Source organism: Anastrepha obliqua, chromosome 2 (assembly GCF_027943255.1).
Source record: "Anastrepha obliqua isolate idAnaObli1 chromosome 2, idAnaObli1_1.0, whole genome shotgun sequence".
NCBI classification, from domain to species: Eukaryota; Metazoa; Arthropoda; class Insecta; order Diptera; family Tephritidae; genus Anastrepha; species Anastrepha obliqua.
The window spans coordinates 84,399,073-84,413,786 of NC_072893.1; the positions used below are offsets into that span (position 1 = coordinate 84,399,073).

Here is a 14,714-nt window from a genome sequence, read left to right on the forward strand (position 1 = left end):
GCCTCCGCTAACAGTTTAGTTGTTTACACCTAACGGTTAACCAATTTACATGAGAAGCTTATATGGGTCTGCACAGACCCATGTGAGCTTAATTAACGAAATTAGTTTAAAGTTATTATTTTTACAACAAATATATACCAAAAATCTTAATTTTGCTACTTCATTGTGTTTAGCACACTACATTTTAGGAAGTCATGGACTAAGAAGCCTCAGATATTAAAAATAAAAGATCTACATACATTTAAAGATCGAATGGGTCTGGCCAGACCCATATGAACATCGGAGGGTTAAACTCGCCCAATATCTCGTAAGTGGTCATCGCGCCAATTAAGAAGAAGAAACCCTCATACTTGGAAGAGTAAAAACTCGTTTATAATATTGTGAAATTTACCATATAGTTGTTTTTTTATTCTATATTATCAATATACATATGTATGTATGTATGTATGTCCAATGAAAGTACATATCAAGTGTATGAATGCATTTTTTATCTGTACACATATGTATGCATGTATGTACACATGTGTAGGTATTTTGCTCTGCTTTAATGAACGATTTCCAAATATTTTTTCACTTGTTTAATCAGAAATAACTGTATTTTGCTATGTGTAAGTATGTCTAAATTTGGTTATGTATGAATTTGCATTATACAAATTGCAAATGTAAATATGTTAGGTATATTTACTTATAATTTGAATGCATGTTTGTATGTATGTATGTGTGTATGTGTAAAGCATGTATGTATGATGCTTAACTAACATGCGTTAATTTTATTCATTCAAATTAACAATTTTACAATTTATGTATTTGTATATGTATGTATGTACCTGTATGTATGTATATTATCCTCGTTAACATAAGTACGAAGTTAAGTAATGTTTTATTACATTTATAAAAAATAAAATCATTAGATACTAATTCTATTCTTTTAAGCAAACTGCTTTCAATATTTATGCCTCTACACTACATACACTGTGCTACTCAATCAAATTTATTGTTTACTTTTATTATCTTATACATCTTTTGTGCATCATATAAATTATGTATTAAGTAAGTATGTATATATTTAGTTAAATATTTATATGCACGTACATATGTATGCACATATATAGCGAACTTTTTTACCACACGCTACACTTTTCCACAGGATTCATCGGCGAGCCGAGTTTACATTTGTACGCCTCGGCAAAGTCTTTAGAGTTTGAGAGTGGCGCGAGTACTCGTATGAAACCCGGCGAGTGCACCGAAGAGCGTATCTTCGTAACCGCATCTTCGGGTCGCATTGAACCGCACCAGATTTGTGCGTAATTCAAGAAGAATAGTTGGTCGTGCGTTAAATTGAGGCCGGGCAATTCCGGTTCGGGGCCATGACGTTTTACCCACTTTTTATAGGCCTATGTGAGACGAATAAAGATCGTACAAGTTGATTTTAGTCAACAGAATTAAAGGTAATAATAATATAATTTTATGTATAAGTTTCTCACCCACCCTGAAAGCCTGCTTTAGTCCACCATTGTCCGCTATATTTTCACCTTGTGTCATTCGTCCATTCACATACATATCCACTTCTTCGATCTTATATCTGGAATACTGGTCGATTATGCACTGCGTGCGTTCACGGAAAGCTTCGATTGTGGCATTATTCCACCATTGCATCATATTCCCATCCTTATCAAATTGACGACCTGTATCGTAGAGTTAAAAAATTTTCAAAATTTTATATAAATGTTTTTTAAATTGAAAACAGATATCTTAATAGGGGTTGAACCTTGAAGACTTTCAGAAATAACTAACATTATATCGGGTGCTCATTTAATAGCTTGAGAACTTAAAACCATAACAAAAACAAAAATATTGTTGGAATAGATTGTTTTATATTTTTTATTTTTATTATAATGTGGTAGATAATTTCATGGCATTTATTTTTTGTGTTATTTTTTATGTATATGTCCACCGTGGCTATAAGTTACATGGTCCATTCGATCAGTCCAATTTTTTACTACTTTGTCCAATATATTTGAATAATAAATCTAAATTGGCCCATCATAGTCATTTGGCTTCAATTCTTGCACCAGCTTTATTTTATAGGCATGAAAGCCAGATCTTTGCAGGGGTCGTCATCAGTATAGGAAGTTTTCCTGTAAGAACAAAGACGGCGACCTGGTGACTGACATCCAGAGCATACTTCTATGCAAAATATGGTCGGATGAAACCATAAGAAGAGTGATCCTGCAATCTGTGCCAATTATCGCGGGATCAGTCTACTAAATATCGCCTATAAGGTTCTAGCGAGTGTATTGGGTGAAAGGCTGAAGCCCACCATCAACCAACTGATTGGATCTTATCAGTGTGGCTTTAGACTTTGAAAATCCACAATCGAACAAATATGCATAATACCCAAATCTTGGAAAAAGCCCGTAAATAGAGAATCGACACCCACTTTTCGTCGACTTCAAAGCTGCATTCGACAGTACGAAAAGAAGCTACCTATATGCCTTGATGTCTGAATTTGGAATCCCCGCAAAACTAATACGGCTATGGTATGCTCAATACCAGCAGCGAAGTCAGAATTGGGAAGGGTCTCTCCGAGCCGTTTGATATCGAACGAGGTTTCAGACAGGGTGACTCGCTGTCGTGTGACTTCTTTAACCTGATGTTGGAGAGGATCGTACGAGCCGCAGAGCTTAATCGCTCAGGCACAATATTTTGTAGGTAGGTAGGTAGGTAGGGTGGTTGTCGCAAAACACACTTAGACCTTCGGCAGGTCCATTGTGATACCACTGGAGCTTATCCTTACTCTACGTGTTCCTTTTCAAACCATCCGGTTGCTTTAATAAACGAGCAGAGCTTCGTTAGTTTTAGATGGGCTATGTCCGCTACATCGGTTAGAAATGCTGTATCGAGAGTGCGCAGCCTTCTCATAGCTAGGCTTTCACACTCACATAAAAGGTGTCTGACTGTTTCCTCTTCTTCTGTATTAAGACAGCTTCTACAGAAATCGAAGTAAGGGAGTCCTAACCTTCTAGCGTGGCTGCCTATTAAGCAATGACCAGTTAAAACACCTATCATTTTTCTTATAGATTCTCTGTTGAATCTTAGCAAGATCTTCGATCGACCGCTGTTCCAGTTCGGCCATGTCTGTCTGCTTAGTTCGCATGTTGTGAGGTTTTGCCAGATTGTATTTACCTTTTTGATGGTTTCCCTGTCTACAAGTAATTTACAAGTGGCTATGGGCATGGGTATCAGCGCCTTATCCGGTTCGAGACCGAGCGTTGTACCGGTTCTTGCAAGTTCATCCGCCTTACAATTTCCTGTAATGTTTCTGTGGCCTGGCACCCAGATAAGGTGCACCTTGTAGCACTTAGATACGTCATCTAGTAGTTTAAAACATTCTAGAACTGTTTTTGACGAGTGTGTTTTTGATTCCAGCGCTTTTATTGCTGCTTGACTGTACGAGTAAATGAAGACTTCATTTGCGGATAATACTCTCGTTTTTATCTCTTTAAGTCCCTCTTTTATGGCAGTGACTTCCGCCTGAAATACACTGCAATGATCAGGCAAGCGAAATGATTGGCATACTCCGAGTTTGTCGGAGTAGACCCCTCCGCCTACTTGGTTGTCTAGTTTTGAGTCATCTGTGTAGATGTTTAAGTCATTTATCTTGACAATGAGCCCGTTATCCCATTCCTCTTTGGAAGGAAATACTGTGACAAAGGATTTATCGAAATTGATGTCCTTGGTCCTACAGAAATCCGTTGTGCTGGGAATGCAGGGGAATTGTTCTAAAATTGAGGAGTGCCCTCTTTGGTACGTTCTGAGTAGGCCGATTTCTCTTAGTCTGAGAGTTGCTTTGGCAGCTGTTTGCTTACCGTACTGCTCTATTGGTAGAATGTTAAGAATAATATTTAGTGCATCTGTGGGTGTGGTTCTGAGGACCCCGCAGATGCAAAGACTGGCCATTCTTTGTACGTGTGCCATGGTTCTTTTGACGTACAATTTATCTAAAGCTGGCCACCAATATTTTGTAAGAGCGTACAATTGTTGGCGTATGCCGATGATATTGACATCATCGGCCTTAACAACCGCGCTGTTAGTTCTGCCTTCTCCAAACTGAATAAAGAGACAAATCGAAGGAGTCTGGTTGTGAACGAGGACAAAACGAAGTACCTCCTGTCATCAAACAAACAGTCGGCGCACTCGCGTATCGGCACCCACGTCACTGTTGACAGTTATAATTTCGAGGTTGTAAAAGACTTCGTTCATTTAGGAACCAGCATTAACACCTATAACAATGTCAGCCTGGAAACCTATCGCAGAATCTTTCTTGCCAACAAGTGTTACTTTGGACTAAGTAGGCAACTGAGTAATAAAGTTCTCTCTCGATGATCAAACCTTCCGGCTCTGAAAGTATTTGATGCGGTACCAGCTGGTGGTAGCAGAGGAAGAGTATGGCCTCCTCTGCGTTGGAAAGATCAGATGGAGAAGGACTTGGCTTCGCTTGGTGTGTCCAATTGGCGCCGGTTAGCACGAGAAAGAAACGACTGGCGCGCTTTGTTAAACTCGGCCAAAATGGCGTAAGCGGCTATCGCGCCAATTAAGAAGAATAAGCAAGATCTTTATGTAAAATATTCCACGCATACGAGGGACAAAGGTCAACAACTTGAGAACGCTGATGAATTGACATTCTCAGCTGTCACATCATAGTTATCGATATCGATAGTTTACAATTTTTATAGCTTTAAAACTGAGGCAGTTATTTATAAAAAAGTAAAATGTAATCAAATTTGAGAAAAGAAAAAAGTTAAACAAACTTTAAAGTATTCAAAATTACTTTTTGCGTCGTATATAATAAAGTACAGGGTGCCGAATAATTATAAACTTATCAATTTTTTAACGTAAGGCACATTTTCTATAACCTACTGTAAACAAGTATGTCTGCAAAAGATGCTTTCGCCGATGAGGAACTAACTGCAAGGTGAATAAATAATAAAATAATGAATAAATAATAAGCAAAAATTATCTGGAGTTTATCAATTTTCGCAAGTTTCCGAATATATAAATAATTTTTATCTACTTAAACTGAAAAATAAGGTTTTGTTTTTAAAACTATTTTATATGATAGTTTTAATAATTACTCTTATAAAAAAAATTTGCCATCATTTGTTGTTATAAAAGCAAATACAGAAAATAATAGCTTTGAGTTTATAATTACTCTTCGCATGAACGTATTCCAAAAATTTTCCAACTTTTTTATCAGAATTTAGCAAGTATACAGCTTTACTGAAGTTTTTTAATTTGAAGTGGCTCAAACATCTCGTTGGTTTTTAACAATTTAGCTTTTGCTGGCAGTCTTGTGCATTTTCTCCATGTAAAAGCATTTCGAGAATTTTTATTTGGAAAAAAATTCACAACACCGTCAACAAGAGAAAATTATTAAAAACTGACGCAAACCTGGAAGAAACTTTTAACTGGCATAGTTTTAAATTGCCAAAATTGAGAGGGCTACAAAATTTGAAATCCAAATTTCTCTAAAAATTCTAGCTAAAAAGTTTGAAATTTTGATAAAAAATTGGCGAATTTTAAGTACAAAGTTTGAAATTTTGAAGTATATAATTTTTGTTGTAGTACGAAATATATATATATACAGTCCTGTGCAAAAAAAACCGGACAGCTAATTTACCCTATTTAAATTTCTATAGCAGTATAAAGCTTCTTGGCGGTAAGTAGCTTTTTTTGTGTATAAATAGAACAGTTTTGAATTAATTTGTATCATAATTTAACCAATAAGTGGAATAGTTGATACGTGGTAAGTGTTAATATCGAAAATATGCCAAGATCGAAGCAAATGGGAGCTGTCGTTAAGGGGCAAATTATTGCACTATCACAGCAAAAATTGTCCGTACGTCAAATTGCTGCTAAAGTAGGTTTCAGCAAATCATCTGTTGCCGATTTTTTAAAGAAATTTGCAGAAACGGCTTCAACGGAGCGAAAGAAAGGATCTGGACTACGAAAAAAGACGTGCCTGCTGAAGACCGGATGATTAAGCGGATGTGTATCCAGGACCGTTTCAAATCTTCGGCAGACATCAGGAAGGAGTTCTTGGATGCAACTGGCGTCGAAATAGATTCATCTACTGTGCGTAGGAGATTGATAAATGCCGGTTTTGTAGGAAGACATCCCGCAAAAAAGCCGTTTTTGAACGAAAAAATGCGTCAAAAACGATACCGATGGGCCAAAGCTCATGAAAACTGGACTGTCGAGAACTGGAAGAATGTGATTTTTTCGGATGAATCCAAGTTTAACGTCTTTGGATCGGATAAAACTGGATGCATACTGCCTACTGTAAGACAGTCAGTTGGTAGAATGGTATGGGGCTGCTTCAGCTAAGACGGAACGAAAGCACTGACTCTTATTGATGCTCGGGTGAATGGAGATGCTTACATTTCAATTTTAAATAGGCATTTAATACCTGCCATTGAGGAGCAGTATTCTCTAAGAACGGACGTTATATTTCAGGATGGTTCTGCGCCATGCCACCGATCTCACAAAGTAAGTTATGATTTTTGTTAAATCTCCCGAGTGTTTCGTTTAAATGTCGAATCAAAAAACCAATGATTTATTCCTTATTTGTTGCAGGTAAAAGAATTTATGGAAAAAAACGGAATTGTCCAATAGGAATGGCCGGGTAACAGTCCTGACCTAAACCTAATTGAGAACCTCTGCGCCATTGTAAAGAAGCAGGCAGCTGAAAAAAAGCCGAAGAACAAAACTGACCTGGATAATATTATAATGGACACTTGGCACAACGATATTTCGGAGGAATTGTTGCAAACCCTGGTTACATCAATGCCGAGACGTATTAAAGCGGTAATTAAGGCGAAAAGCGGTGCGACCAAGTATTAAAACTTCAAATTATAACATTTATAATGAAATAATTAATTTTGTTTTGAATTAATTAGCTGTAAGATTATATAATAAGGATAAACTAATAATAAAACATTCGTTATTGACTATGCTAAAACAAATAAAGTATGAAAATATTAAAAACACGTATGATATTTATTGACTTTATTTCATACTTTTGTATTAAAAACACAATGGATTATAACCACATTTAAACATATTTGATAAAATTCATACTACTTCAAAAAATGGAGTTTTCAGACTGTCCGGGTTTTTTGCACAGGACTGTATATGTAAGTTATGTTGCCATACACCACTACACTTCCCAACGTCGCACCCTGTGATCACATTGCACTACACGTGAGTTCATTGCTCCAATTAAAGTTCACACAAGAACTTTCGCTGACGCGACACACGCGCAAGCGATCAATTGCAATATCCAATGCTTGGGAATTGCAAGGCCAGCATATTGGCCAACACGCGCAACCCAACGATTGCGAAATACCAGCAAGTGGTGGGAACTGCAACGTTGGCGAATTAGCTTAGGTTAAGAAGCTAGTTGGTAAGAATTATAATTTGTAAAGTTTAGTTAGAATCAGAACCGCAACTAGTGCGGAATAAAAATTATATGTGAACAATTAAAATCGCGTTTTTTATGTTATCGGTGAACAGTTGGTTCACCGCAACTTTAATTTTTTGGAAGCCCCTATCGGTCAGGGCTTAAGTGGCGCCCGAGCAGTCGGTGTAAAGTGACTTAAAAAAATAAACGATAATAATAATAAAATTTTCGAAAACGGAGTCAAAATCGAAGTCAACAACAAATCGGCATAGGCAGTTGCTGTAACATAAAGTGCTAATTGAACTAAATTTTACGTGGTTTGCCACAAACGAATTGAAACAAGAAATTTGAATAGAATTTTCATTTTTTGGATAAAAATTAAGCTTTGTTGGAATGCCAGTTGGTGCTTGTAAAATCAGTCAAACATCCTTTGTGAAGTGCAATACTTAGCTGTGTGTGTGCGTGCTTTTGTGCATATTTGCCAATTCAACAGCAAATTTCGTGTAAAAGAAATCAAGTTCGGAAAAAAAAGGAAAAGTTAATCGCATTGATTTATTTTGCATACCAAAAATCAAAAAAAAAAAAAAAAAAAAATAAAAAAATTGACGGAACTCTGAATTTGGAAACATTTGGTACCGCCGTTTTTTCAAGAAGCCAAAGAAAATTTTGGTTTGTGTAAGTTTACAAATCTATTCTATCTATATATATTTCTATTTTCAAAAAAATGAACTCCGACGAGATTTCGAGGTCCCTCACAGAGATGAATGGCGCTCTGAATGCCATTCTTGGTAAGGTAAAGAAGTTCGAGGAGCGTCTCAATAGGGTGGAAGCAACGAACAGAGATGACTCCTTGCAAGGCCTTACACAGGACCTGGAACGAATAGAGAGGGAAGTACTGGAGGTACGGAGACAGTCCACGGACACCAGGCCACAACCAGTCGAGCCACTAGTTACGCCTCGAACGGAAGATGAACTAACTCAAGTGGCCAAGCTTCCGGACTGTGTCAAGGAGCTGCAAGTATTCGATGGTTCACGGGAACACTATGGTTCCTGGGTGCATAGTGTAGAGTTAGTAATAAAAGACTACGAAATTGTGCGGCACAAGCCGATATATACCGCCATCCTAAGACATATTAGGGGAAAAATTAGGGGGGCGGCCGATTCTGCGCTACTTGCGCACAACATCCACGATTCAGACTGGGCAAAAATTAAAGAAACCCTTTCGCTGCACTACGCAGACACTAGAGACTTACAAACGTTGGAACAGCAACTGACGTTAATGTCTCAAGGGCGGCAGAGGTTATCCGACTTCTATTCGCAAATCCAAAAACAGTTATCCCTAATGATAAACACGATAGAACCAGAAAAGTACGCACATAAGGAAACAATTGAAGCGCTGACAGAGGCGCACCGTCGAAGAGCCCTAGATGTGTTCATTAGAGGTCTCAACGGGGATCTACCAGCCCTGCTCCTCGTTCAAAATGTCAAATCCTTACCAGAGGCATACTCTGCTTGCCTGAAGTTGCGCAATGCGGACCGCAGAAATACATTTCACCGTCCATCTCTAGCAAATAGAGGTGACGGGAATATTATTGATACCCCATCCTTCTCCCGTAACAGGCGGGATTACAATGGCCAAGGCTATTCTGGCCAGCAACATCCACGCCAGCCGAACAACAATCGAACGTGGCAAGACGGCAACCGGAAAGAACCAAGACCGTCTTACTCAAATTCAGGGCAAACAAGACCGCAAAATTGGCGGAGCACTCCGTCGGCGTTAGTAAAATCAAATTACGAGCCATCTTCCCAGTCGCGAAACACTAGATTTACCCCATATGACGTCGCAAATAGGGGTGCAGGTTCCACGGGACACATGAACCAAACAGCTAGTAAACAACAAAAGCTATTCCACCTGATACCGGTAGATAAAGAAGTTATCCCGGATACAGAAAACAAAGAACAACTCACGGAGGATCAGGTAAATTTTACCATAGGAGCCTCATGTCTGGCGTACCATATTTAGAATATGTTACGCATGATCAGGGTATGTTAGAGTTTCTAGTCGACACGGGGGCAAACAAAAATTACATCAGTGAACGCGTAGCACGCAACACCGTGCCAGTGGAAAAGCCATTCAAAGTAACCTCTGCCGGTGGCGACATGAAGGTAGACAGAAAAGTATGTGGATATTTTTTTAAGTTTGTAGGCAAGGACACTCCCACCACATTTTTCGTCCTCCCAGGACTCAAATCGTTCGACGGGATCATAGGCGACGACACGTTGACTGAAGTCAAAGCGGTAATAGATAGAGAACTCAACGTCCTTATGCTGAAACCAAATGTAGTATTGCCCCTTAAGCGAAAAATAGCGCAACAAGTTAATAAAATAGAAACAAACATCCCGCTGGATCCAAATATCACTAACCTTACTAAAAATAAGCTCTACCAAATATTAAATAAATACGAAACCTTGTTTGGTCCGGTTGACCGCAGTATGGAAATCCAAACCAATGTCCAAGCCGAAATAAGAACTAATACCGGAAACCCTATCTACACAAAAAGTTACCCCTACCCTGTAAACATGCGCGAAGAAGTTGAGAAGCAAATCCAGAATTTACTTTCAGAAGGAATAATTCGTCCTTCAAAAAGCCCATACAATTCGCCCATATGGATTGTGCCGAAAAAATCTCAGTCTGATGGGGAAAAGAAATATCGAATGGTCATAGATTTCAAGCGGTTAAACGCAGTAACTGTCCCTGACACGTATCCTATACCTGACATTAATGGCACCATCGCGAGTCTTGGTAATGCTAAATATTTCACAACACTTGACCTCACTTCGGGATTTCACCAAATTCCAATGAAGGACAGCGACATCGCAAAAACGGCATTTTCCACAATGAATGGAAAATACGAATTTTTGCGGCTTCCTTTTGGTCTCAAAAATGCACCCTCTATCTTTCAACGAATGATAGACGACGTGCTCAAAGAATTCATAGGTCGTACATGTTTCGTATACATCGACGACATCATAATTTTCAGCAAAGACCAGGATACTCATTTAAGGGACATCGAGACCATTCTCCACAGGCTTTTGAACGCAGGTCTCAGAGTTAATCTAGAAAAAACGCAATTCCTTAAAACAAGCGTAGAGTTTCTAGGTTATATTGTGACCTCCGAGGGAATACTCCCAGACCCAAAAAAAGTAGATTCAATAAGAAAAATGCTTCCTCCTTCCAGCTTAAAGGAACTTAAAAGTTTCCTAGGTTTAACATCATATTATAGAAAATTCATCCGAGATTACGCTAAAATTGCAAAACCGCTTACCAACCTCACACGAGGAGAGCACGCACAGATAAAGGCAACGCAATCCAAAAAGGTACCCATAAGCTTGGACACAGAAGCGCTAAAGGCATTCATTGATCTCAAGGAGATACTGACGACATCGGAAGTCCTAACCTTCCCCAACTTCGACAAACCCTTCAATCTAACAACTGACGCCTCCGACTTCGCTATTGGTGCCGTGTTGTCACAAGATTACGATGGTAAGGATAAACCAATAGCATTTATATCAAGAAGCCTAAGTACTACGGAAGAAGCATATGCGACCAACGAAAAGGAAATGCTCGCCATTGTTTGGGCATTGGACAATCTCCGGAACTACCTATATGGCGCTAAGAGGATACGAATATTCACCGACCATCAACCATTGACGTTTTCCCTCAGCAACCGGAACTACAATGCAAAACTAAAGCGATGGAAGTCTAGGATCGAGGAATATAATTATGAAATAATATACAAACCAGGTAAATCAAACGTCGTGGCAGACGCTCTTTCCCGCTTAAAAACTCAGGCGAATCCCCTTACATCGATAAGCGACGACGATTCAACAGGCAACACCGTCCACAGTGCGGAGCAAGATAATTCGGATCTGATACCGTTCGTGGAAGCGCCAATAAACGTATTCAAAAACCAACTTGTATTTGGAGGTAGGTTGGAGATATTGGAGGAACCCCATCCCGGTTACTCGCGACACTATCTAGGGTCAGAGGGAATTAGCGAAGCAGAGCTTATCGACGTCCTCAAGAAAAAACTAAGACCAAACGTAATCAATGGTATTAAGATTCCAGAAGCTCAATTAGGACTACTCCAGAAGGTATATTTAGAAAATTTTATGCAATATAAGATCCGAGTAGCTCAGACTATGGTAGAAGATTTGAGGGATCCGGATAGGATTTGCGATATAATATGGGCAGAACATAAAAGGGCTCACCGCAATGCCACAGAGAATAAGAAACAACTCCTGGAGAAATACTACTTTCCCAGAATGAACAGTATAATCAAAGGATATGTCTCGTCCTGCGAAACTTGTAAGGTCAGTAAATACGATAGGCATCCGAATGCACCAGAGCTGCAAAAAACACCAATCCCATCACGTCCTTGTGAGATAATCCATTTGGACATTTTCGAAATTCAAGGGGAGAAATTCCTCAGTGTTATCGACAAATTCTCAAAATTTGCGAAACTTTTCCATTTACGTAACAAGTCCACTTTGCACCTTAAGGACAAAATAATAAAACTCCTACACTATTTCACAACACCTGATATTCTCGTGACCGACAACGAGCGCGGTTTAATTAGTCCAATTATCCAGAACCTGTTAGACTCTTTAGGAATAAAATTGTATCGCACACCATCCCAAAGAAGCGAAGTGAATGGTCAGGTAGAAAGACTCCACTCTACCTTAATTGAAATAATTAGATGCCTGAAGATAGACAACCCAAAGTTAAGGACAAAAGAATTAGTTAACATAGCAGTGGATCGATACAATAATTCAATTCACTCGGTTATAAACCAAAAACCAAGTGAAATATTTTTTAATCGAGCAAAATCCTCTAACTATCAGGAGCTGTTAGAAAAAAGTAGAAAAACTAATAAATATTTGAAAGCCTTGCTGACAAAAAAGCAGCTAGACCAGATCAAACGTCACAATAAGAAAAGATCTCTTCCGGAGCGTTATGACGAAAACGATGTCATATACGTAAAGGACAAGCAGATTAAGGGAAAGCAAAAACCCGTGTATAAAAAAGAAATTGTTGCAAAAGACAATAAAGTATCAGTCACCACGCTAAGTGGCAAGAAAATACATAAAACTCACATAAAAAATGTGAGACGCAGGAATACATATCCTAGCACCTAAACAAAAAAAATATAAAACAAACAAAAAATTTTTTAATAAAAAATAATAAAGAAATATAATGAAATAAATTAACATAAGAAAGAAAACTTGGTACTAAGGGGTAGTTAATCTAACAAGAGCGGGCTTGTAAGTGGGACAAATCGTGCCTTAACCGGATAACGCGATTCTCCATAGCTGGTTCGAGAAATGATAACACCTCTAGTCCAGAACAAAAGGAAATGGTCATTACTACAAGAGCGGGCTTGTTAGTGGGATGAATCGTGCCCTAGTAGGCTCGTAGTGCCATCGAATTTGACAAATGGCTACACTACTTCCAAACGGGATTCTGGCGATCTCTCCGTAGCTGGTTCGAGAACAGTATGGCCCTCTGTCCTATACCAAAATTTAAAATGCCTCCCCCGCATAATCGGCTGGAGAAGAAAGAAAAAAAAAAAATTTTAAAATGCCTCCCCCGCATAATCGGCTGGAGAAGAACAAAAAAAAATTTAAAATGCCTCCCCGCATAATCGGCTGGAGAAGAAAAAAAAAAAAAAAAAAAAAAAAAAAAATAAATAAATAAAATAAAATTTTTAAATGCCTCCCCCGCATAATCGGCTGGAGAAGAAAGAAAAAAAAAATTTAAAATGCCTCCCCCGCATAATCGGCTGGAGAAGAAAGAAAAAAAACAAAATTTAAAATGCCTCCCCCGCATAATCGGCTGGAGAAGAAAGAAAAAAAAAAAAAAAAAACACAAACCCAACATATTTCCCATTTTGTTTTTTTCCTAATTTTCTGTTCCTTTTCATTTCTATTTATGAATATTTTTGTAATAACAATATAAAGTAAATTTAAACAAATTTTTCTTTTTAATATTCCCTACTAATCATTATAAAAAAATCGTTTTATCCAAAAGAAAAAAATATACAAAAATAACATAACTTGTAAACCACTTGTAAACTTTAAACCACTAACACACTAACAAAATAATATCGCAGGAAAAGCTAAAATCCTAAACCAGGATAGTAACACTAGTTTAATGATATTCAATCTAATCCTGAGAATTCCGCTTACTAATAATACCTCCCTACTATCAACAACATTTTTCGCTTTTTACGAAATACCTTCTTAGAACCTAACAACTACTAACTTACTAACTACATTAAAATAGAATTAACATCTTGCGTTGCAGATTCCCACTGCTGGCAAATGCCATCAGCGGTCTGAACATTTTCAATTACAAGGCTCCGATCGTAACAATCCAAAATGGAAACGGGTGGATCATTGGCGGGTCATTCAAACTGGTACACGTCATCAATCTACAACAATATGCTACAACCTTGAGGCAAATGGAAAACTTAACAAACCGAATTGAGGACCAGATATTAACACAGCACTACTATACATCAATCAAACGCTAGAACGACTTCATGAACTAATGGGCAACACAGGTAGAGCAAGAAATACTCGATCTATCGACTGGCTAGGCTCAGCGTGGAAATGGATAGCAGGATCACCTGACGCAACGGATTGGAACAATATCCTGCACAGTCAAAATCAAATAATTCAGAATAACAACCATCAGTACAGGGTTAATAAGAAACTATTCACGGCTACACAGGAGGTATTGGAAAAAATCGACGAGGTCGTGGATCGCACGAATAACGTGGTAAAGGAAACAGAAATCATGGAATTCAGACAAAACGCACTTCACAACATTTTTCTTCTTCGCGAGGATGTAAACGAAATGGTGCGGGGATGTCAGTTGGCAAAGAATGGAATTGTCAACACCAACCTACTGGATATGGACGAAATTAACCAAATTCTATCAGAAATAGAAACGCTCCCATATCAGAATATAATAGAAGCAATCGAATATGGCCAACCGTCGGTACTGACTAACGGGACACTTCTCCTCTACGTCCTTTCAATGCCAAAAGTAACAACTAAAAAATATAATCTCCTGGTTACTCGCGCTGGAATCTATGGAGGTAAGCAACTAAATCTCCCTTTTGACAGGATGCTTGTCAACCAGGAAGAGACGTACGGTCTAACAAAGAATTGCCTGGTAATCAGC

The 14,714-nt window shown here is 38.3% G+C and overlaps 1 protein-coding gene across 1 annotated transcript in view; it reads right to left on the minus strand.

Moving 5' to 3' along the window:
* Window positions 1–376: 376 nt before the first annotated feature.
* The window catches only part of LOC129237669 (neprilysin-1), a 59,294-nt gene continuing 44,956 nt past the window's right edge, over window positions 377–14,714 (minus strand). Inside the window, exons 8-9 of the mRNA XM_054872544.1 lie at window positions 1,489–1,685; window positions 377–1,394 (exon numbers count right to left, since the gene is read on the minus strand). Coding sequence (XP_054728519.1) covers window positions 1,122–1,394; window positions 1,489–1,685 — 470 coding nt within the window. The 3' untranslated portion in view covers window positions 377–1,121. The remainder of the gene's footprint in view (window positions 1,395–1,488; window positions 1,686–14,714) is intronic.